A 24,782-nucleotide genomic window follows, 5' to 3' on the forward strand; every position below is an offset into this window, starting at 1 on the left:
TTAGTGATAACATCAGTCAATGTTGCTGAAAAATCCTTCTTGACTTTTTGCTACACATCCACTGAGCTCAATCCTTTGATGAAATATTGCACCTTTAGCAACTCATTATACGTGCCTGTGAGACTAAGGCAAAGATTATGGAACTTGTGGGTATACGTATCTAAAGACAAAGTCCCCTGCTGGATCTCTAACAACTGATTCACGAGATCAACTTCTTCAAACTTCTTGACAAATGAAGCGTGAAAAACCTTTGTCAAATTGGTCCAAGAAGTTAGCTTCGGATTGGCTTTGATGTAATTCTTCCACCACGAAGAAGCATGGCCCAAAAGCTTCGTCACAAAAAAAATCTATCTTCACCTTATCCTCACAAGGATTGTAAGACTAAGAACTTTTCCACAATTCCAACCAAGAATTAACCTCTTGACTATCACAAGCATCTGGTGATGATTTCCATTCTATGGTACCATAATCCTTGGCATGCTTGACGTACCAATGGTAATCACGGATATAAGATTGATTCAACCCTTAAGGGTCCATGCAAAGCAAGAAATCTTTAATGAAATTGACGGAATCCTTAACTCCTTTATGTCGCTTTGAACCTCAGAAATCTGGCATCTTTGCCGCACAACAACATCATCAAAAGTCTCTTCCGCATCATCATGGCCATCATCACTAATGCCACACTCTTCATCAGATCAATATCTTGCTCACCCACCATCCCCAAAAGAACATATTACTCGATACCAATGAAACAAACAAGAGGGTGAACCCTAGGCCAGCCTCCCAACCCACAGTGTTACGGCCTTAAATTCCACATGCCATGGAATATTCTTGGAATATTCCTGTGGTTCACGTCAATGCTCCAGCAATCAACAATGTTAAGACCTAACATTTTTTAGTAACACAATTATCACAAAGAAGGTTGAAAGTCATATTCTTTACTGTTCATTTAAACTTTTTTGAAATTTCATAGGGCTTGATCTTCAGAGCTACCAAGTAGCATTGGATATCATTCCATTGCATGTCCTACAACCAGAGCAAAATCTCCATATGTCACAAGGGGGTGAATAACCAGCACTTTGGTCATATTATAGCAATAGGTCATGGTGGTTCAATAGACCATAGTTCCAATCTCCTAATGTTTTTAATTACTATAAAGTTTATCAGTGGGTTCTGTTAAAGCTAGAAAACAGAGCAAGGACTTAAATCCATTAGCTGTAAATGAATTATTACCTTGTTGTATAATATTCCAGCTCTTGACAATGTGATATTTTTAAAATTGGAAAAAAATAAAAAGCTATATCAAGAACCTGAAGCTTCCATTTGCTGCTGCTACTGCTCCATACGTCCTTGGAGATTAGTTTCCTTGTATAATTTCTTATTCTCTACTCTAACAGCTAAGAAGACCTCGCCTAGCAAGCACATGTTTCCTTCAGAGGCTCTTTTTTGTTACTGCCACTCTTACCAAAATGACAAGAAGAGGCTCATAGAAAATAAAAAATAAAAAATAGGAAGCCAGGTGAGCAATGAGGCCGTGGTTGTGAAGTGGAGGTGATAGGCTATATGGAAGTGGAAGATCGCTTCCTGGGGTTTTCAAGGCTGCGGAACTTAAGCCTCTAGTTGGAGACATGATGCTGACTTTCTAACTCTCTTGGGTGGCTATCGTTAGTCAGCTTTATAAATCTATGAAACAAAGGGCTCAACTTCCACTTTGGAGGAACAATAAAACTGGAAAACACATGAGTCCTGTGTATGAGCAACAAGGAACATTTAAGCTACATTTCTAATATATTTTTGTATAGTCAAGAGTCAATATCTTCATGTTGTGCATTGCTACATCTAGACTAGAGACCCTAAATTGGAATGCTAACAGTGAAGCCCGGTCAATGCTGAGGTGGCAGTTGGCGGCCTAGAAACTTTTGAATAGGAGTTAGGTGATAGGAGTTGCAGGTTTTGGAAATGAGAATAACATGAGCGTTTTAGTCTGACCTTTTCAGAGTGGAGACACAGTGTCTTGGTGCTACTTTAAGCTGTCAAACACGGTTCTGTCTCTTACATTCTTAAGATTCTTCATCAATAGCATAGGTACCACAATCACCTTGCTAGTATCCACTTTGGACCCTCTTCCTCTACACGGAGACAACTCATTCTTCTGGATAATATGTCTTGTTTCTGATGACTCCCAAAACCGCTGTCCAAGTGAGTTGTTGACAGCTGGCAACATTTGAGGCTTGGAAGCAGATATAGTACTGCCAGAGTTGAAAATGCTGCCGAGAGTAGAGCAATTGAGGGAGCCATTTCCATGTCTTGGAGAAGTTGGAGGACCGCACATATTTTCAAAGTTTATGGCTGTTACTTTTAAAGGAACCTTACCTGGTATGGCCGTAACATCTACTAAGCCACTTCCATCTAAAACTGGAAAGGACTCCTTGTTATTTCCAGTCGAGAATATATCTGCTTCTTCGCGTTCGTCCTGGAACTGTAGTGTCAGAAAAGAAATAAATAAATAAAAATAAGGTCAAACTCACTTCGAAAATTTCCTTTCCATCAAGATATTGCAGCTGTCTCAACTTGTTAATTGCACCTATGCGATAAAACGGTTGCCTACTCATCTGCATTTTTCTAAAATTATAAATTAATTACTCAATTAAATTTGTACCGGATTGTTTGCCAAGGACAGGTCCACAAGGTTTGGCATGCGAGTCAAGCAGTCGATGCTTGAAAGTCCACCAAGCCTATTAGATGTTAGGTAGTTAGAAGCCAAGTCCAAAGTTTCGAGAGATGTTAGATGCTCCATGTGACTAAGCGCACGCAGTACATTGTCGCTCATATGTAGCACCTTGAGATTGTATAGTCCAGCAAACGAAGAAGGCTCAATTTCTTTTATACTGTTGTGGTCTAAAAAGAGTTTCTCCAGAAATAGCAATCCATCCAGTCCATCCAGCTGCATTTTGTTTTATTGAGCCATGCGTTATAAACAAAAGATTGGCTGACCTTAGTTATTCTGTTGTCCTGCAAAGATAAACTTTTGAGATTTGCAAAGGTGTGGCATAATTGCAAGGAAAAAATACTACTGATCGCGTTCCTTGCCAGCTGCAAGCATTCAACGTTTTCAAGTCCAGTGTATGTGTAGCTCGTAACTTCGTGAGAGTGGCAACTGGTTATAATTTGTTGATCGCCAACAGAAGTGGAAGAACTATGGAAAACGGGTAACGAAATATCTAAACAGCGGCCATTCTCAATATTGTTGTTTTCAATGCGAAGCACAACAAGGTTCTCAGAAACCTATAGTCCACGTTTAGATGAGACACCCATAAAAAACGACTTACTGAAGACCATGTACGTGAGAAAGGAAGTTGTTGCTAAGATTCAGTTCAGTAAGTTCTTGAATATCTTTGTTTTCAAAAACATCTCCACAGTGTCGTAGACTTCTTCCAGACAAATCCAATACCTATAGAACAAATGAACACTCAAGAACCAAACATTACATTGGCGACCACCTCTACTCCATTAAAAGAGCTTCGTCCTAAACGTTCTTCTAAGGATTCTCGCGTTAATCGACCTATATGTTTCTCCCGCGCTTGTGCTACTTCACTGCTGGTTACAATTCTTCCATCTAGCACCTGTATACAAAAACATATTTTGTGCGAAATACATGATGCTTTTACCTTAAGCTTTTTCATACTGTATATAGAGTAGGTCCTGTACTCTGAACATTGACATAAAGCATTGCCAGACAAGTCAACAACCATAAGCTTTGGAAGCTCCCGTATATGTAGGAGATCACGCATGTCAGAGATTTGATTGTTTGCCGCATACAGCTCCATCAGACATATTAACCCACTCAAGCCCTGTAAAGCATTATGTGAAATGTTGACATAGTATGATTATAATTGGGTACCTTTAAGGACTGGATATAGTTTCTCTCGATTGAAAGCTGAGTCAAGGCTCCAAAGCCGTGCAAATGAGCACAAGATGTAAGATAGTTTCTGCTAAGGTCTAGCTTCCAAAGGGATTGCAATGGAGGAATACCTTTGACCTTTGCAATTGACATTTTGAAATCAAAACCATAAGTTTTCTTCATTTTAGTGTCTACCTGTTCGATATGGTTGTTGTCAAGAATGAGCTCTTCTAAAAATGTGCATGATTCTAAGTCTTCAATGGTGGAAATGTCATTGTTGGACAGCAAAAGCCGTCGGAGATTTGGAAGCTTGCCAAAGGACTCCATCTTTCGAAGCTTTTGATCTTCCAGATGCAACTCCTCAATCTCATCAAACCAGGCTTCATCCTGATCAAGTTCCTGAGCATTATGCAAGTGTTTTACCCTGTTAAGAATTCGAACTTTAGGTTCTAGCATCTGCCAGGGGTTATGTCCTGGCGTTTGGCCGCGAGTTTTGGCGAGGTCTTCATGGCCACCCAAAATCGTTGGAAAAGTAAACTTCCATTCAGAAAAAGAATTGGCGATGACATAAAATTGCTTAGCATAACTTTCATCCACACGCTCTTCTGTTTAACGATATAGTTAGGATAAGGTAGTCTTACAAAACACTGACCAGTGGAGATTGGCAAGCTATCTAGAATTAAAAGTGATGGTACATGTCTTGAAACCACTTGTCTGTATGAAAACTCTTCTTCTAGCGGATTGTTTCTCATGCTGAGGCTTTGCAGTCCGGGGACCTGTGAGTGAAACTATACTTAAAACCTCGTCAGAACTACAAAGTTTTTACTTGTCCATGAAGAAGCTTCAAATCAGTCGAACACCATATCTCATTGCCTGTCAAGTCAAGTACTTTCAAGTTTACTAGTCCCGATAGGCCTTCTATTCTTTTTATACAATTAAAACTCAAATCCAGCTTTTCCAATGACGTGACACCTTCTAGTCCTTTCATTCTGGATATTTTGTTGCACGATAATTCTAGTACTTTCAGATGTACTAAACTCTTCAAGGCATCAATCTCGTCAATGTTGTAATTGTGAATGTTGAGATGTAAAACTTTAGAAAAATCGTGAACAGTATGATTTTTCAAAATCAAGTCGTTTGTTAGCAGAATCGATTTGTCAGAAAGTTTTATCCTCCGACTGCGTTGATGTCGTGGAGAATGATTTACAGTTCTAGATCCCTTAGCTGCTACTGTTTGTATAGGATCAGTAAAAGGTATACATTTCCAAGAGCCTCTGTCTTTATCTGATTCGCACTCCGATGTGAAAAGCATGCGCTTTTGTCTGGCTGATATTCTCTGCGTGATTTCTCCTCCGTTTTCGTTGTGGTAAGTATACTGAAATTCGACCAGATATTCAGGCACTACAAGGGTGGACTCAAAGACAAACCACGACCGTTGTACGGGGTCAGATGGATGAAGTCTATAAACAGAATCAGCTCCCGGATAAGTGGACTTTTTCGCTGCAGGCGAGGCTAAATTGACTGCCATTACAAACTGGTTCATCATGTTAATGAACAATTTGTTGAGGGTAATAGTTACCAGTAAGATCCTGGACCGAGCAACCAAGGTAAGCTTTCACAACCAAAACCCAGCCTGGAGCCTTTATATTCCAAGGGGACTCTGTCTGCAACTGCTCAGCAATCACCTGCTCAGAATCCAAGTCAAATAGATGAAAATTCATAAAGTTATTAACCTGAAGGCGGCGCACATCTGCTAAACCAATAGAATTTGAAAGTAAAACTGGCCCATGGCAGCCATGATTAGACTGTCCAGGCAAGTAGGGGAATCCCTCCTCCACAATGCACTGAAATTCATCTGCGCATTGCAACGTTTCCCCGTAAAGAAGGTACTCAACATGCTTCTTTCTAGATTTAACCACCTGAAATAATGAAGTGAACGCCATAAAATGGAAAAGAAGTCAGTCCCACCGAACCTTTCCTTCAAAGCCTTTCTCCCACCGGTCTTGGAGGAAGCGATTATGTATACGTATCACTTTCAGTACACGAACCCCAGTGATACCAAATGGAGAATAGTCCAGTAATGAAAATCTTGAGGTCACTAAGTTGTCGCAGTTTTTAAACCAGACATCCCTTGGATTCCCTATTTCCATGCGAATGTTACCACCTAAGAAAAGAAGTGCGTTAGTGTGGGTGAAAACGGGAAGTAATTCAGCCGAAACCTGTGTCAAGCTCCAGCTTGAGCCAGTGTATTTTGCGCTCTACAGCAGCTCTTTCCTTGGCTCTGACAATGTGCATGTCCTCTCTTAGTGTATCCAGGCGTGCCATTACATGCGATATTTGATTCTCAAGAGTGGTAACCATGGATTTGGAATGATGCCACCAATCTTGTCTTCTGGATTGCTCAAGCCCCACAAATGAAGTCTTAGTAGACCTGAAAGCTTCTTGAAACTCATGTGCCTGCTTCATTTGCTGCCTCAGATCCTTTTGATTTCTAAATAGCTTTGCAAGTGTTCTACAAGGAATATTGGCTTTTCAGGTCAATAGCTTGTGTCATGTAGCAACAAAACTACTTACTTTTGAAGACTTCTTGCACGTCTTGACTCACATTTCACAGACAGAGATGCAATATTCTCCCTATTGTGCTGCAAAGACTTTATGCACATATTATAGTAGACTCTCTTCCTGGTATAAGTAGCTTTCGCAGCCTGTTTGAGTTCCTCTGCCATATCCTCCGAATCCAGCATAATTAACTGTTGCATACGGAAGAGGATATAAGTCTGCGAAAAAGCCAGGTAAATAACGATAAAATTGTAAGCAAAACATAAATCTACCTGATAATTATGAAGCAAAGCTATAGGACTACTACCCCAATTCGGGTCGGCAAAACGTAAATCCCTTAAAAACTTTAGCCTTGTCAAGTTCCCAATCTCCTGCAGTTGTTTTCGATTTAAGTAAACATTTATATGCTAATTGGACGACTAACCTTAAATGATCCTATCCCAGTGGCGGCAACATTAAGATGTTCCAGCAGTTTCAAATTTACAATATCTCCAAGCTGACTTATGGTGTTGCATGCGAGATTGAGCTCTCTTAGTCTCGCAAGATTTTCAAGCCCCTCCACTTTCTTAATCTGATTGTTTGCGAGCCAGAGAACTTCGAGACTAGAAAGATGGGAGATATTCCTAACTTGACTGATTTGGTTGCTATGCAAATAGAGTTCTTTGAGCCTAAAACAACCATCCAGGCCTTCAATCCTGCAGCCCGACCAAGTTAATTTTTCAAGATGTATCATGTTAAAAAATTCTAAACCTTTGAATATGATTTTCATTAAGTCGAAGGACTTCCAGATAGGGACAATTGTGAAGCCCATGAATTCCCCCAAGATTTTGCTGAACCAGGGAAAGTGAGACAAGGTTTGGAAAGAAAGACATGCAGCAAATTCGAGGGAGGGTGTGCATAAACATTTCGACACTTTTGATAGTCTCTGGAGCAGATACCAATTGTTCCTCTGTAATGTCGTTGTATTCGCAGATATCCTGTAAAGCTGTTTGGAAAGAGATAGTTGAGAGTCTGAATGAAAAGAGCGGCGAGTTTTACACCTTGGCACTCGTCTGGAGAAACCATTCGCAAAATCTGCTTTAAGTCTCCCATGCTGGTCCACGAGAAATAATTTCACAGCAGCCTGCATTGTTCTTTGAGCATGGCAAACCTAATTTGCTCTGTAAATGGAAGTCTTGTCCCAATGGGTGAGCTTCGTTGAGAGCCAAAGCTTGAGAGTTCGTGCATGTCGAGCTGACTATAGTGTACCGATCATGAGCGAATAATCTAGAGACAGAGCAAGAACGGTCCACAGTTTAAACTGCTGTAAAATTTAGGGTAAGTGGAACAAGAGCAATGGAGCAGGCAACAGAGGAAACTTTAACTCATTGCTTCGCAGACTGGGTATACGACTTTAATGGAAACACGTGGTTTACAGTGTTTATAGAGAGCTGAGGAAGCTTCTCGTTTCTTAGAAATGGCAATCCAGAGGGTAGAATGCGCCCCACAAACTTCTAGGCCTCATTCTCCATGTAATTTCTGCACACAGTCTGTTTTCCCCAAAGGTATTATAGAAAAAATTCCTTAGAATGTGTGGATTGACTGAAGATTCCAACTGTGAAGAAGTTCAATTTGAAGAAGTTTTTGGCTGCCAGAGGAATTCCAGATGCAGAGGCTTTAATGGCCATTCTAATGGTTTTGAGTGATATAGGTCTTTGATGGTGGAATTGGCTTGAGGAATTTTGTGTTGCAGACAAGAAACCATCAATATCTACTATGGATGAGTTTGAAGCTGCTTTTTATTTACATTTTACCCCTGATTATGATGTGAAGAATGCTTGCACAAAACTTTGACATTTCTAGCAAGGGAAAATGAGCTTACTCACTTGATAAGCTGTGTCCCAATGAAGGATCCAGATCAAAACAAATCCTACTTCTTGATAGCGTTCATAGTGAGAGCATGAGGCAACACTCATCATTCCCAACTTATAAAGAGTTTGAAATTTGTCAACTTGACAATGACAAACATAAGGCTCCCAAGTGTTTGAGGAGTCCTTCAGTCAAGAATCATTGTAATAATCATTGTGGACATAGGGATGGGAACAAACATCACAAGTTGAAGTTTGTGGTGACCACTTCAGATGCAAAAGGGTTGAAGAAGCAAAAGTTCTTTGTGAAGAATTATATCCAAAGTTATCATCATTACGTCAAGCTTAGACACTACAAAATTAATTTTCCTCAGCTGAAGAACAAGCAACAAAGAAAAAAGAATGGCCAATCTTCTAATGAAGGCAAGTCAGATACTAAGAAGTTGCAATGTGAGGATGATGAGAAAGACTGTTTTGGTTAGAGGAAGAGGCTTTCGATTGTTGCTTATCAACTAAATTATGTGTTGAAAAAGATGGAGTTCGAGCACACTCATGCATCAGCTTTAATGCTAGAGGGCATGTTCCATGGTAGTCCAATGTGGATTTTATTGGATAGTGGAAGTGATGAAAATTTTGTTTCGATAAAGTTTGTTGAGGAATATGGCCTGGTGACATGAGGAATTCTTCTATACATGGTGGAAGGTGTAACTACCCCTTTTTAGCAATTCAATGCTTCTGTAGAGTGGCTAGAAGTGTTGGTTGGCAAAACCACACTTGTGGAGACTTTTTATATTGCAGAGATCCATCATGTGAATCTCATTTTTGGGATGCCATGGTTGAGAGGGTGGATCTGGAGATAAAGAGAGGTGTTACATGTGGGGGGGACCCTGGAAAATTCTGGGTTCTCTCATGTTATATGCACCCCTTTTGGGCAATTGGAGCTTGGAATCCGTTTGGGTCGACCTAGGAGAGCCCCGGGCCCCAATTCTGGAGAATCCTCCAAGTCAACCCTAGAGGAGCCTTGGCCATACATGTGGCAACCTAAATTTGTTTTAGATCTGGTGGAAATAAGGCCATGCTACAGCTAGTGCACCCAAGAAAATTAACGAGAGATGGAATCACTACACCATCCCTCAAGAGGACAATCAGGTAGCTCAAGAGCACCCACAACAACATCAATGGTGCAACCATAAGCTACAAACCAAGTAAGGATTAGAGAATTTTTGTATTTGTATTCATGATGCATTTCTAAGAAAACTTGGCATCTCTAGCATCATTTTCAGTTCAGAATTTTTATTTATTTGCAAGGCAGAGTCTTGGGGATGCCCTAGTGAGCTAAAATTTTCATTTTATTTAAGCTAAATTTTTCTTTTTAGGAAACACAATTGGACTTAGAACTCATGGAAAATCCACAAGTGCCTTAGAATTTGGATTGTGCTTTTAGAAACATGTTTAGTGTAGTTTATGTAATAGTCACTTACTCAACAAAATGTTTACACACCAAAACTTCTTTAAGTCCACAAGACCTATCTAATGAGTTTTTCAAGTTTAAATTTTGGTTTGAGTTTTCTTTTCCTTCTACATTTCAGTTGACTTTGGTTCTTTCCTTATCTGTAACTATGTCTCAATAGCAGGAAATACAGCTACAAGTTGCCTCGACACCTCAACTTTCAATCTCTTAAATCCAGACTAGTAGAAGTGATTCAAAGTATTTTAAACAGAAGATTGAAGTTAGGAAGGAGAAGAGATGGACACTAGAGTGTAAGCCATAAATTTTGCTTTTCCAATTTGCCAACTTACCTTGTTTATCTAACCACCACTGCCTTAGCTTTAGTTAAGTTTCCTTACCAAGGTTTCTACCTATTGTACTAGCTCATACTTGGTTTTAGCTATTCATTACACAAGCAATGGAATGTTAGCCATCCATTTATGAATTCTCAAATTCTCTCCTAGTGGCCCTCCCCAGATTAAACTAGACTTAAGGTTCAGATACATTCTTCACAAGCACAAACAGCTAAACTGTAGCGCATGTGATCATGGGATGAGATTTGGATATACTGTCACCGTGGATCCTTGGAACCTTGGGAGATAAATGGGGATAAAATAGCCACTAAGGGCTCTCTCATCAAGCAATTGCCCCTTTTCCAGTTGGCTTAAGGGGAGAGAGATAAGGTGCGCTACAGTTGGTATCGGAGCAAATGGCACGGGTTCGATTCCCATTGATTAGTGGCTACTTAAAAGTATAATATACCCTTGAGCAAGGTATATTCCTACCCCTAAAAATTTAAATCGTACATATTGGGCATCCATGCGTACGTCCTTCCTCTTGTGTGGAGTATCCACGGACGAAGGTATCCACCGTGGGACTGCGGTACGGGTGGATGACTAGTTGCCTCACATGGAATAGCTGGTCTACACAATGGAAGGATTGGTAGATTGAGTGCGGAAATGGAGGTGTTGGTTCCCCTTGGCTCAGTAGGGGTTGTTAGTCAATAGTCAATGAGGACATTGACATCTCTAAAGGGGGGGTGAGTGTAGTGCATGTGATCATGGGATGAGATTTGGATATACTGTCACCGTGGATCTTTGGAACCTTGGGAGATAAATGGGGATAAAATAGCCACTAAGGGCTCTCTCATCAAGCAATTGCCCCTTTTCCAGTTGGCTTAAGGGGAGAGAGATAAGGTGCGCTACATAAACACACTAAGCCTCCAGGTTCCTAACCTCCCTTGGTACCACAAAACTTGATCATAGGACCCTCTAATCCCAAGCCTAGGGGCATCACTTGCTTTGGGACCCTAAGGGGAAACATTGTGGCCTAACGGCCAGGTATGGGTACCCTATTCCCCCGCTTCCATCCCGAAGGGAAGGCCCAAACCCCTAGGATGGGGCAAGGACAATTGATCCATATAATACTCAAGTGGGGCACCACTCCACATGAGCTGGGAGCACCACAGTCAGTTTTCCTGTGTTTTTCTATGTTATGCTTGTTGGACTTTGGCTTCAACCACTGTTATGTAGCACACTTTTAGCTCCAGTTTGAGGCTTAGGGATTTTTATCTCATAAAGCCTTCCAATAGTAAGTTTGAGTAAAATGGTTTAGGGCTTCACCATTACCCATCCCATGATTCACCACTTGTAAAACCATCATAACCAACATATATTGATATAGGCCTTTTTGATTGTATAATATGAACACAAACATTGAGATTACATCTCATTGCAAATCGTCTCTTGAGGACATAAAAATGATTTATATATTTGATCTTTTGTCCCTAATGACCCTCTTTTTGGTCTCTAACTTTGACTAAACCTCAAGTTTGAGTTTCCACTACCTTTAGTTCAATCTAAAAAAAAGCTTTTGAGAGCACAACAATGACTACTTGAATTAATAAACTATCCCTATAGTCTTAATTGATCCTTTTATAATCATGTCTAGGAATGATCCACTAATGCCATATTAGAGAACTATAGACAAGCTTATTTGCCACTCATACCAAACTTAGAGAAGGTTTACTTTTACCTTTGGTAACATGGAACAACTCATGGTAACCACTGATAGGCTAACATTAATCTTTCCAACTCAAAGTGTAACCTTAAGTTTGTAGCACACTTTATCTCTCTCCCCTTAATCCAAGGGATAATTGTTTGATGAGAGAGCTCTTAATGCCTATTTTATACCCATTTATCCCCCAAGGTTCCAAACATCTATAGTGATAGTATATTTAAATCTTATCCCGTGATCACATGCACTATAAAGTTGCTAAAATACCTCAATCACTAAGTGCAAGCATAAACTTGTGTAAAAAGTGCATCAAAAATATATTTTGAACCTAAGCAAAAGCTTATACAATATAGTATGAAAAAGTAACTAAAAAAAAATGTTAGCGACTAAATTTTCCATTCTACTTTAATCACTTAACCACACCTCCGACCACTTGGAGGAGTCTCACTCACAACCTCCATAAGTCCTGTTCTGGACTTAAGGACTTGCTAGCCCTAAGAATGGCATCCATCTCGGATACTTCCACGTGTCATGTGTTGGTCCTCTTGTCTCTCTTTTCTAGAGACTCACTTATTGCTTGCTTCATGCTTGTTCCTCGAGCCCTTCATTGGGAGTTCCACTCCTGCTCTCGACTTTTCAAGTCAGAGCTTTTAGTCCAAACGTGTTATGCTCATTTGGCTTTCACTTCGGCCACTACCATATGGCACCCTTGTGGCTCCATTTTGGGGCTTAGGGATTTGTGTCTCACACTCAATGGACACATGTGAAGCCATAACAACTAAACATATACCCACTTGGATCATTGTCATCATCCCTATGTATGCAATGAGATTATTTACTTAATCTCATTGGATAGTACTCACTGAGACATATTTTATAATACAAAATGTAGCACATGTTATTTTCACCCTTTACCTTATAGTGATTTACCATAGGATAACTATAGAGCAAACTTGAGTTTTTAGGCCTTAGGCCACTAAATGAAGCAATGGAGCCAAACTCTCAAGTATATAGTAAAGAGCAAAGAACTAGAGCATAGGATGACTCCCAAGCATATAGCCTAAGGAGTAAAAGGATAAAATTGAAAACCTTGAATAGAGTTTGGTGAAATTTTAGTATAATGCTAGGATATGGATATTCCATCAACTAGCATGGTATGGAACTTGTGCTTAAACCCAAGCCAGATGTAAAACAAGAAAAAGCATACAAATGAGGAGCTAAACTATGCCTCAAGTTAGTCAGCCATGCCCAACTTACCCTACTATACATTTCAAACCCCTCTTCTGAATATAAGCACAAGCTTTTGTCTTTCACCATAGTTCTAGAAGTTCATTTTTGGGATAATTACAAGAGCTTACTAATGTAAGGAACCAACTCCCCAAGGTGCCATATGCTAAAGGATCCTTAAAACCATGACTGGAATGATAAAGAGTTCATCAAATAAGATCGAGTTTGAAAATAACTCTAAGACCAAGTTTGAGACCAAGCTCGAGACCAAGCTCGAGACCAACTTAGAGACCTAGTGCGAGACTAAGTCTGAGATCGAGTCTGAGACTGAGTCCGAGGTCAGATTTGAGAGCTCTCGACTCATGTGGAGTGGTGCCCCACTTGAGTACCATACGGCTTATTGATCCTTGCTTTTTCTAAGGGGCTTGGGCCTTTCCTTTGGGTGCAAGTGGGGGAGTAGGGGTACCTATACCATAGTGTTTCCCCTTGGGGTCCCAAAATAAGAGATGCACCCAATGCTTGGGATTTAGATGGTCCTATGATGAAGTCTTATGGTACAAAGGGATGTTAGGAACTTGGAAACTTGATGTATTTGAATACTTGTGCTTGCAGGGAGTATAGCTAAACCATAAGTCCAATTTAACATGAGGGGGATTGAGAGAGAATTTAAGAATTCGTGGATGGTTAGCTCCCTGTTGCTCATCTAGTGAGTAGCTAAAGCCAAGTAGAACCAAGTAGGAGTGGGTTCTATAAGCAAGAACCTTAGCAAAGAAACTTAACTAATGATAAGGTAGTGGTGGTCAGATAGATGAGGTAAGCTAGCAAATTGGAAAGGAAAAATGGCTTATAATTTGGTATTAGAGGCTTTTCCACATTCTAGCGAAGGATAAATGTGGATTGCTAGGAGATGGTTAAAGCATGGCATAAGAGAACTACGGTGAAGACAGAACCTCCTCTAAAGCTAGAGCTTTCAATCGAACAAGAACCTATTAGATGAGGAATACTTGCATGGGGAGGACTCCAAAGAGGAAACTTCGAAACAAGAGTCTAGTGGGGAGGTTTGGTTGTCCAAGGCTCAATTGGATGTTCTAGAAGCATAATTGGTATAGACCAATACCCTATTGGAGACCCTCGTATGCAAGTTAAAGTGTGACGAGAAATAAAAAAAAGAAGCAAAAGATGCAAATGCTGGCAGTGTAAAAGGCATGGACCCTTTGGTAAGGATTAAGGCAAAACCAAATAAAGTCAAACAAACCAAAGTAGAATTAGTCCCTCAAGCACTTCCCAAGTATAAACCAAAGCCCCCATCGATCTTCAAGGGAGTGAATGACTATAAGGTGGTGGAGGATTAGTTTTATGATATGGAGAATTACTTCTAAGTGTTATGGTTACCAAGTTTGGAAAATGTCCCTTGTGCAAAACTATACTTAGTAAATAATGCTAAGTATTGGTAGAGAATAATGTAAGCCACAAATTTTTCTTTTTTAATTTGCTAGCTCACCTCGTCTATCCGACCGACACTTCCTTCGACTTAGCTAAGTTCCCTCACCAAGATTCCCATCTATGGTACCAGCTCTTACTTGGTTTCATCTACTCATTACATGAGCAACAGAGCGTTAGTTATCCATCCACAAATTCCCAAATCTCTCCCAATACCCCTCCCCAGTTAAATTGGACTTAAGGTTTGGCTACACTCCCAAGAGGCACAAGCAGCCAAGCACACTAAGCCTCTAAATTCTTAACGTCCCTTGGTACCACAAGATTTAATCATGGGACCCTTTAAATCCCAAGCCTTGGGTGCCACACTTGCTCTGGGATATAGGGGGAAACACCATGGCCTAACGGCCCAGTATGGGTACTCATACTCCCCCACTTCCATCTTGAAAGGAAGGCCCAAGCCCCTAGCCAGAGCGAGGACCAATGAGCCACATGGTACTCAAGTGGGGTACCACTCCACATGAGCCGGGAGCATCATAGTCGATTTCCCTTTCGGGAGTGGGAGTTGCTCTTGAGCACTTTCTGGGGTGGCCCCTCTGGCACCACCCAAGTCCATGCTCACTCCCAGCCAAGGCCCCTCGGCCCCAGTCTCAACCTCAAGTTAGTTTGGAAGCACCATTAGAGAGTTCCTTCAAGACTAGTTCCTAGACCTCACTATCCTTACTATACTTTTGGAACCACATGCAGCCCCCCCCCCCCCGGGACACACACGCTTTGGGCTTTCACCCCTCGACCTGTATTAATACTTGGACTCAGTCTTGGACTTGATCTCGGACCCGATCTCGGACCCAACCTCGGACTTGGTCTTGGACTCGATCACAGACTCGACCTCGGACTCAACCTCGGACTCACTCTCGGACCAGATCTCGGATCTTGGATTTTGTCTCGAACTCGATCTTAGAGTCGGCCTTGGACTCGATTCTGGACTCTATTTCGAACTCAGTCTCAAAGTCAATCTTGGACTCGATCTCAGACTCGATCCCATTTGATGAACTCTTTATTATTTCGATCGTGCTTTTGGGGATCCTTTAGCCTACAACACCTTGGGGAGTTGGTTTCTTACAAATAATAAAGGCCAACGAAGGATTGGTATATACCCTCATTTGACCAACAAAGGACTGGCATACACCCTCATTTGTTTATAATAGATGAGTCCAATTCTTTCTGCATAACCTATTTTCTCTTCTGTTGGCAGCTCACTTCTCTAGTGAGCTTCTCGCGCCTCTTGGTTCCTTAGCAACACTTCTTGTGCTAGACCATCATTCTCATATGTTGTTCGCACATCATCCCAAAATGTTGTTGTTGTGCTAGAGATCGTCAACTTCAAGCTTGCCTTTTGACTTAGAGCATTTGCCACAATGTTGTTCTTCCTAGGTTTATACAGAATCTTGAAATCAAACTCAGCCAAAGCATTGGCCCATCAACCTTGTTTCCCTTTTAGGTCAGGCTGCGACAAAAAGTGTTTTGTTGCCACATTATCCATGTAAATTTTTAAGTGCCTCCCAAGGTAGTGTTGCCACTCCTTGAGCGCCTTGACCACTGCAAATAATTCCCTCCAGTGGGCAGGCCACTTTTGCTGAGGCTTGTTCAACTTCTTCGAGAAGAACACCACTGGATAGTTATCTTTCTTCAAAACTATGCCCAACACAAAGTTAGAAGCATCTGTTTTTACCTCAAAGTCCTTACCAAAGTCTGGTAATGCCAACACGGGAGTCTTCCTCAACTTCCCTTTGAGGTGGACAAATGCCGCTTCACATTCCACTGTCCATACCATTTTCCCTCACCCGTTTGGTCCGTTAAGGGTAGGGCTACTCTTGAATAGTGTTTGATAAACTTTCGGTAATAGTTGCACAGCCCTAACAATGCCCTCAACTCATATACATTCAATGGTCGCTCCCATCCTTGGATTGGTTGGACCTTCTTAGGGTCCACCTTAAGCCCGTCCTTGCCCACCACATGCCTGAAAAACTTTACCTCTTGTTGAGCAAATTCATATTTGCTCTCTTAACATACAGCTTGTGTTCCCTTAGTTTCTCAAATACGTCAAATGTTCGGCATAGTCCTCTAGCATTTCACTATAGATCAAGATGTCGTCAATATAGACGACCAGAAAGTGATCCAAATAAGGTACAAAGATGTGGTTCATCAATGCCGAAAATATTGCCAGCTCATTGCATAGCCCAGAGGGCATCACTAGAAACTCAAAGCTCCCATACCTTATCCTATAGGTTGTCTTCTCAACATCTTCCTTTGCTACCCTGATCTAGTAGTATCTTGACTTTAGGTCAATCCTTGAGAAGTATTTTGCCTTTAGTACTTATCAAACAGGTCCTTAATCCTTGACTTGTTCTTCTTTGTATACTTGTTGAGCAACTGGTAGTCTATACACATATACATAGATCAAGCTCTATTTCGTTAAAGTGGGATTTATTCAGTAAAATGGGACTAGGTACAAATTTTTAAGTATTTGAAAATGACGTGAAATTATAAGTTTTTTGTCCAGGGGCTAGACATATCTGGGGTATGGTGACTAGCATGGTGACTTTGTGTCCAGATTGAGTCCATCTGGTTGTATAATAAATCTCATTGTCAAGGTGAACAAGCCGAATCTGAAGCTAAATAAGAGCGATGGCATGCGCGCACACACTATTTGTTTGTTCATTGAGCGTGTGGTGAGCTTTCCAAGATGAACGTCATTCCTATTAGCCAGACATATAACTTAATGGTGAGAACATTTAGATATTATTCAATGTTATCTTTTTCTAACGAATCTAATTGTGAAGGTGTAGCAAGAGGCATTGCTAGTCTGGAGAAGTCATTTAACTCATTTGACCCTTAGTGTATTTTCATGAAACTAAATAACATTCACATTATTAAGGAATTTCTCTAGTACCTTTTTTTTATGACATAGAGGCTTGCATTTCTTTCAAAGGTGATTTAGTAAAAGGCCTGAGGGCACATGCCATTCTATTTCTCAGACCGGTATTAAGATATACTAGTGCAAAGGGAAAAAGGTATTTGGTGATCAAGTAAATGGCATGAGGGCACACGCCATTATAAGCCTAAGCGCTAGTGGACACCTCCTTTTTGGTACTCTCAGCGGTACTATCATCCTTCTCCGGGTCAGTTGTTTTGCTTTGGATTGTTGTCTCTAATGTTACTGGGGCGTTCTCAATAGTTGTTAATGTTGCCGTTTGTTCAGAAAAATGATCACCTGGAGTATAGTACAAGGAGTTTGGAAGACTTATATATTCTACATCTTCACCTATCTCCTTCTCCATCTCCTTTTCTGCCTCACTTACAAATTTTGTGCTTGCCATGAGAACGCTCTTCACCCTAAAATATGGAGTTCGTTGTGTTATAAAAGGAAACCAACACCCACGCTGCAAGGGAATGATGGTACATAAAGCACGTAAGCCCACAATATGGGTTTATGTGCCATTAATATGGGCCACACGCCATATTATTAGATTTATGCATGTGTGATTGGTAAATGCATATGTCACATCATCTTTGTTTTACCTCACACACTATATCAGGCCTAATGAACCATATCACATGTGCGCACATGCTATATATATGGAGAAGTGTTATGCAAGGATAGAAAAATTCAATGCATGATTGTGGAGAGCAATGGCATGAAGCCACATGCTAAATAACATTTTAGAGAAAGAATTAAAATAGAAACATGCAAACAGTACTGAGTGGACCAAGACTTAGAAGTGCACAATTGAATGAGGTATTTCTAATAAATATTTCACTCACCTCATATAGGAATGGCTACCACTCTCAAATGGCGTATCGCCTCATGCCATCACCTCGCAATTTGTTATAACAATCCGATGAATTCATATTCAGCTTGTTCACCTTGAACTTTAAGTAAGATTTGCTAGAACAACTAAGAATTTATACATGTTATTTGTATCATCTCACCTAGGAATGGCGTAAGGCCACATGCCATCACGCCTCCTTTGATTCAGATTCGGATTGTTCACCTTGAAATAAAATACATTAGAAACTTAGTAAAGGAATATTAATGAATCTCACCTTGAACCCGGGTTATGAATGCTCTTGCTGCATCTCTTGCATGGTCTGGCAAGGTGATGGTGGCACTCTGCTTCCGCATCCAACCATGCACAAGATTATCCACTGATATGCTCATACTAGGATCCCTTGGATTCAGCACCCATCTCTTTTCTAGGCAATCCTTCGTATATCCGAAACTTGGCTTGAACCACTCCACAGTTACATTGAAGGAGTTAGTTTCCACGTCCTCCTCTGCATCAGTGATGCAGCACCCCACCCATATCATTTGTTTTTTATTACTGGGTCTGACAAGCACGACCATTCCTTTGCAGACCTGTACTGGATTGAATGTTGAATCCAGCTTCTTGTTCCTCGGCCCACAATAGTGATCCTCAACATCGTTATTTGTCACTACATTTCCAGAGGACATTGTTCCGCTACTATCTGGTGCTCTAGGTTCTGGCCAAAAGGACTCTTCCAATTCTTCATATACAACCGGCCCATTTTGGATAGCAGATATAATCTTCTCCTAGTATTCGAGCAAAGGCTTGCACCTCTTAAAATAGGATTCTCCACCAAACACCAACCCCCTCTTCCAGAAGGCAATATGCTGTCTAATCCCGGCCACTATACTTTCCTGGTCTTTGAGTCCATCCGGGTGCATCGGCCGTGGGGAACCCTGAGGAATCATAGGTTCCCCAGTTATGGGATCTCTCTTGAAGAGTTCAATGCCGTCCACTGGCAGCCACACTGTGTCCCATTCTCTCATCTTGTACCTCATCACTGGAGCACCGTCATGCATGCTGAAATGAAACTGAAGAGGCTTGGAGTGGCCAATCAGCGTTTCGGATTCGTCCCTGATGTAGCCTCTTACAAACCCCTTAAAGTCTGGAACCTCTGTCACAAGTGCAGCTTCAATAGTGCCTTTGATGCAATTTTGGAATTCATCGTAGAGTTGTGGGAGGGTGAGGACATTGGATTGCCGGAGGGACTTTGCCAGGTGACTGAACATGGCATCAACGTCTTCATGAGTGTGCCCAACCATGAGAAAGCCAAGTGTAACCATTTCAAATATGCCTTTGGCAACAAGCATCGCCAAGTACGCGAAGACGTATATGTTTTTGTTCTCACTGCCAGCATTGTTTGTTTGGAGCAGAAGATGGGGTGGAAGGCCATATCGGCCGCAAGAACTTCCTTGAGATTCTGCTTCATTTGGATGAAGCTGTGCATTCACCGGGCGACCAGCCTCATCGAAATGGCATGAGGCCTCACGTGATAACCCTACAATCTGACGGCCAACATATTCACTAGGATGGCATGGGGCCCCACGCGATACTGCAAGCCTTTGCTCCTCCTCCAGCTGAACCCTGTATGGGGTTCGATCGACAAGGGCCTTATCCAAGGGTTGGCCGTTCAGCTCAGTCTACGCACTTTGCAGAGACCTTAAGTGTTTTGCTAGGGACTCAATCATCATGTTTGCACCCCCGCCACCCCATAGAGGTACAAAGAAGTTCCCATAGTTCTGGGCACCATGCCCATGAGCGATTATGCCAAACAGAGACACAGGCAGCTGCATGGATGAAGAGATTGCCTTGGGGGCAGGATTGAGTCGAGGTAAGCACGTCTTTTTCTGGTCCATTTTGTCGTGGATGATGCAGAGGTAAGAGTCAGGTCTCTCCATGGAGAGAATCCTGTTATGATAATATGCAGTCCTGCAGCTTCTCTACTCGATGTTGTGGTCGAGCCGCCTTCTAACCAACGTCTCTCGCTCTTGAGCGCTGTAAGAATTCTTCGACAAAGCCATTTTGATAGCAGTGCACTCGTCACACTTTGAAAAGCTGGAGTACTTTCCTATACTCACATCCCTAAACCTGTTGCTCCACAATCTACTAAATCTAGATTGGCTCAGCTTCCTATAGCCATTACTCTAGAGTTCCCGATTCACATCTTCCAATATGGCCCCCTTGGTATACATGGAAGGGAGAACTCGTTGGGTGTCTCGTGTTCCATCTTCCAAGAGGCGGGTTTTATGTGGTTGCTGCTCGCTACATGTCGCGACAAACCTCTTGAAGATTGCCTCTCCATATACAACATGACCCCTGGTTTTGTGTGTACCGTCGTTCCCATGGACTGCCTGTTGAACCCTTTGTTCCTTGAACTCAGTTTTGATTCTGTAAAATGTGCTTCGAGGGACTCCATAAATGATTCTCCATGCCTTCATGCAGACCAAACCCCTCTGGAAGACCATGCCCCCCGCCTGATGTTCTGAAGCATCAACAGATGACCTTAATGCCTCATACACAAAATTGCGAGCTACCTTCCAGGACAATATCTTGTATCTTGCTCTCTCCTCTTCAATAGCATCCCAATCAGCATGTTGACAGCACCTCCTCTTGCAACAAGCAACTGTCGAGACCATTCGAACCTCCATCGCCATTTTCTGCCTTTTCGGTTCGTTGCTCAAATCCCTTTGGCTGCGCTTTAGGAAGGTGTACTTTCTTTTCCCATGAAGAGATGTTCTGTCATCAGTTGTAGTGGTGTTTGATTGTGAATCTTTCACATTCTCAAACACTAAGTGCCTCAATTTCCTCCGCACAATGCTTCCAATAGTCAGACTGTTTTCTTCTGTGTCAACAACCTCTAAAATCGCAAGTCCAATATCATCCCAGCCCAATTCTTGATTAGCAACCGCATCTCTTGGATCGACAACTGTGGCTAAGCCCTCAGCTACCACCTCCCCCTCGGGGTTGTTTAGAAACACCTTTGCTTGAATCCATGTAGCACGGTTCTTAAGATCCATGGAGGGAACATGCGTCTCACTTGCGCTATCCCCAACATCTGCTTTCTTCTGAAGATTTTTCAAGGCAACAACAACATTTACCCCGACGACCATCTCTCCTCGTTCAATAGCGACCACATTCCCATCGAAGACAGTCTCTTCTGATACAGCAGCATTGCCTTCCCCAAGCCTTTGACAGTGTATAACAAAGTTCTGATCCATAGACACAAGGGTCCCTTTTGCAACTTTCTTCCCACCATTCAAAATGTAAACCTTTTTCCCAACCTTGAAGGCCATTCTGAAAGTGCAGAAAAGAAGTTAAGACCATACAAAAAATGATTGGAGAATGGCCTAAATCATAACATACCAAACAACCTCAATAGCATGAGGCCACATGCCATTATTCAAACATGCTATTGACACCTACGTGAAATTTCGCATTCACAAAATTGGCATGAGGCCTCATGCCATTAGTGGTACCACTAATGGCATGAGGCCTCACGCTATCTTTGGCCCCTGCTAGCCTGTTGCTATATTCCTTTTGCCTTGCTGCAACTGTATATATGGGGCCAGGCTAGCAGGGGCCAAAGATGGCATGAGGCCTCATGCCATCTTGATATACACACAGCTGCAGGCAAGTAAAAACATACATGACAATACGCTAGCCATGAAATTGCAAGGGCCCAAGATGGCATGTGGCCTCATGCCATTTCTAAATGTGGTCCTAAGCCATTCCATGGTGAACATACCAGGAAGCACAAGTGCCGAATATCAAGAGGAAGCGGTAGCCACACCAAAGACAGTGCCGCTCGCAACACTGCAACTACTCGTAGTGCCGCTCGCAACACCGCAACTGCTCATAGCGTTGCTCGCACAAACTACCACTAGCATAAACTGCCGCTTTCAATGGCACTCGCAATGCCGCAACCGCTTGTAGACGCATAAACCACAGCTCACAACGCCGCTTACACAAGCAGCGCTCACTACGCTCAGCGAAACCAAGAATACGGCGCACAAAAATGATAGACCTAGGAATGAGTTCGAGAATTCAAAAATAACACACGCTTGAACCTCACATCAAATCCTCTGACAAACCAGATCTTATGATTCCTCTAACAAATTTCAAACTGAGTAGCTTCTAGACTTTGCTGTCGGAGGTTGAACTTTGTCACATCATGTCCTTGCCTCAATCCAGCTGTGCCATGTCAGTGATTCGAAGTTTGCCATGCCGTGTCAGCGATCCCCACCAAGATTATTTGCCGTGTAAAGGAATAATTATGCTGTGTGTGTATGTCCATTTATGGCAATATAAGGCCACACGCCATTCAAAGAATAATGCTAGTCGAGCATTTTTTGGTGCATTTTTGGGTTCAAAATTGCATGAGCCCACACACTATAAAGTTTACCTGTACCAAAAATAGAAATAGCTTTATTTACTTGGGAATTTAAGTGGTTGAAGCATTTTTAAACTTACAAACACATGCCCTACTTACATTCCTTTGGTTGCTTAAAATTTAAAAATATTATAAACCTTTCTTTTTGCATTTTCAATGTTTTCAATTATGGTTTTTGATTTTCGCAGGACCAGCCTAGTAATCTATTTGCATCCCGTCATGTTTATAGCTAGCTTTCGTTTGTCCCCTTCGCTAGCCTGAGATACATCTGCTTGGCATCTACCTCTTACAGCATTTGCCCAGAAAGGGCATCTTTCTTCATGCAGCATTTGCCACATGTTTAGGGTTTAGGGTTTAGCAATTCAGTAGCTTTATAAACATGCAAATACAGAACTTGATGCAAAATCCTTTGATATGTCACAATGCCCTTAGGACCATAAACACATTTCAATAGAGAGGGTCCTTTCATTTCATAACTCCTTACATAGATCTTGGTAAAACTAGAGTTAGTGAAGTTGGTTTCTTGTGATCCCGCATCTGATTGTGATGTCCCTTTGCAGTGTCGATGGAAAGGTCAGTGCACACCAAACTGTAGAATCTTGGAGCAAAATAACGGTCGGATCTATGGCAAATGCCCCTGAAACACTGTAAGGCTCGTGTGGTCTCATGTGGTGTTTGATCGAGATGCTTCTTTGCAGGGTCATCAAGAAGGACATTGCATACCATTCTTTATTTAGCTAAACATCTGGCATTTTTGGAAATACAAGATGCTTTGGAATATCCAATCATGCATGGTATAAAAGTAAAGATTGAATGGGGACTTGGGCTCCACCTAGACTCGGAGCAACTGAGCCAATATTAAAAGGATGGAAAGAAATTGGACGATGATGACAAAGAGAAGAGAGAGGTGAAGCAGTGGCAGGGGGAGGAGAAGTGATTGAGTAGACATTTCCTTGTTTAAAATAAAATGGCATGTGCCTCAATGCAGTTGAATTTTGTTATATTTATATACTATATAAAGGTTTGGAAACCTTATTTTACAAGTGGGATAATGACAATTCCCACTTTAATGAAATAGAGCTTGATCCATCTTTCTTTTTCACAAATAACACTGGTGCCCCATATAGTGACTTGCTCAACCTAACATACCCTTTTTCCACCAACTCTTTTAGTTGGCGCTTGAGCTCCTCGAGTTCTCTTTCATTCAAACAATAGGGTGGACAAACCACTGCTTTAGCACCATCGACTAGCTCAATCTTATCTTCTATCGGTCGTGCGAGGGGCAACCCCACCAGTAGCTCCTCGGGCATGGTATCTTTGAATTGGTCTAGCACTCGTTAAATCACTAAAGGTACTTATTCCATTCCCGTCTTTTTGTCACTCTTCGCCGAGGGTAAGCATAAAAATGTTGCCTTGGTTCCTTTAGTGAGTTGTCCTCTTGTGGACACTAGGTTTAAGTAGGAGTCTTTGGCTTTACATTGCCCTACCTTCAGATTTTGGGCCTCCCCCCTAGATCATTTTCCCTGAGCATTCGCTAGTACCACAAGGTTCCTACCTTGTCCATGTAGGGCTATTATGAACCAATTGAACCAATCCATCCTGAAGATTACATCAAACCCCACGATGTCCAAAATGGTGAAATCCATGTCTACTTTCCATGTCCCTACTTCAACTCTCGCTCGTCAAAGTACCTCATCAGTGCTTTGGCTACTTTGAACAAATTTTATAGTCCTTGGTTCACCTAGTCGCTACATCGTTAGTTTGGTTTGCCGAACTATGTCTACAGCCACAAAATTATTCAAAGCACCCGTATCAATAAGGATCTTAACAAAGCTACCTCCGAGCTTCCCTTAGAGGGTTAGTAGATGTCATGAATGACTCTCTACCAAAGTTGCTTCTGTAATGAGTAACTTTGAGCTAGGGACTAGATTACGTACCTCAGTTTAGATTTCACCCGACTTAATGGCCATATTGGCTCTAGCCTTTTTTGGGTAGGGACATTCTCTCGAAAAGTGTCCCGCTTCACCGCAATTGAAGCATATGTTGT

General features: G+C 41.7%; 1 protein-coding gene across 1 annotated transcript; it reads right to left on the reverse strand.

Moving 5' to 3' along the window:
- Nucleotides 1-2,020: 2,020 nt before the first annotated feature.
- On the reverse strand, nt 2,021-5,447 carry LOC9663327 (leucine-rich repeat-containing protein 9). Its single transcript, XM_024667144.1, has 7 exons — nt 4,874-5,447; nt 4,097-4,506; nt 3,750-3,851; nt 3,489-3,623; nt 3,091-3,285; nt 2,660-2,944; nt 2,021-2,479 (listed from the first exon to the last, which is right to left on the reverse strand). Exons 1-7 carry the CDS (start codon nt 5,445-5,447, stop codon nt 2,021-2,023), a joined length of 2,160 nt encoding a protein of 719 aa, XP_024522912.1.
- Nucleotides 5,448-24,782: the final 19,335 nt, after the last annotated feature.

Source organism: Selaginella moellendorffii, unplaced genomic scaffold (genome assembly GCF_000143415.4).
Source record: "Selaginella moellendorffii unplaced genomic scaffold, v1.0 SELMOscaffold_159, whole genome shotgun sequence".
Lineage (NCBI taxonomy): Eukaryota > Viridiplantae > Streptophyta > Lycopodiopsida > Selaginellales > Selaginellaceae > Selaginella > Selaginella moellendorffii.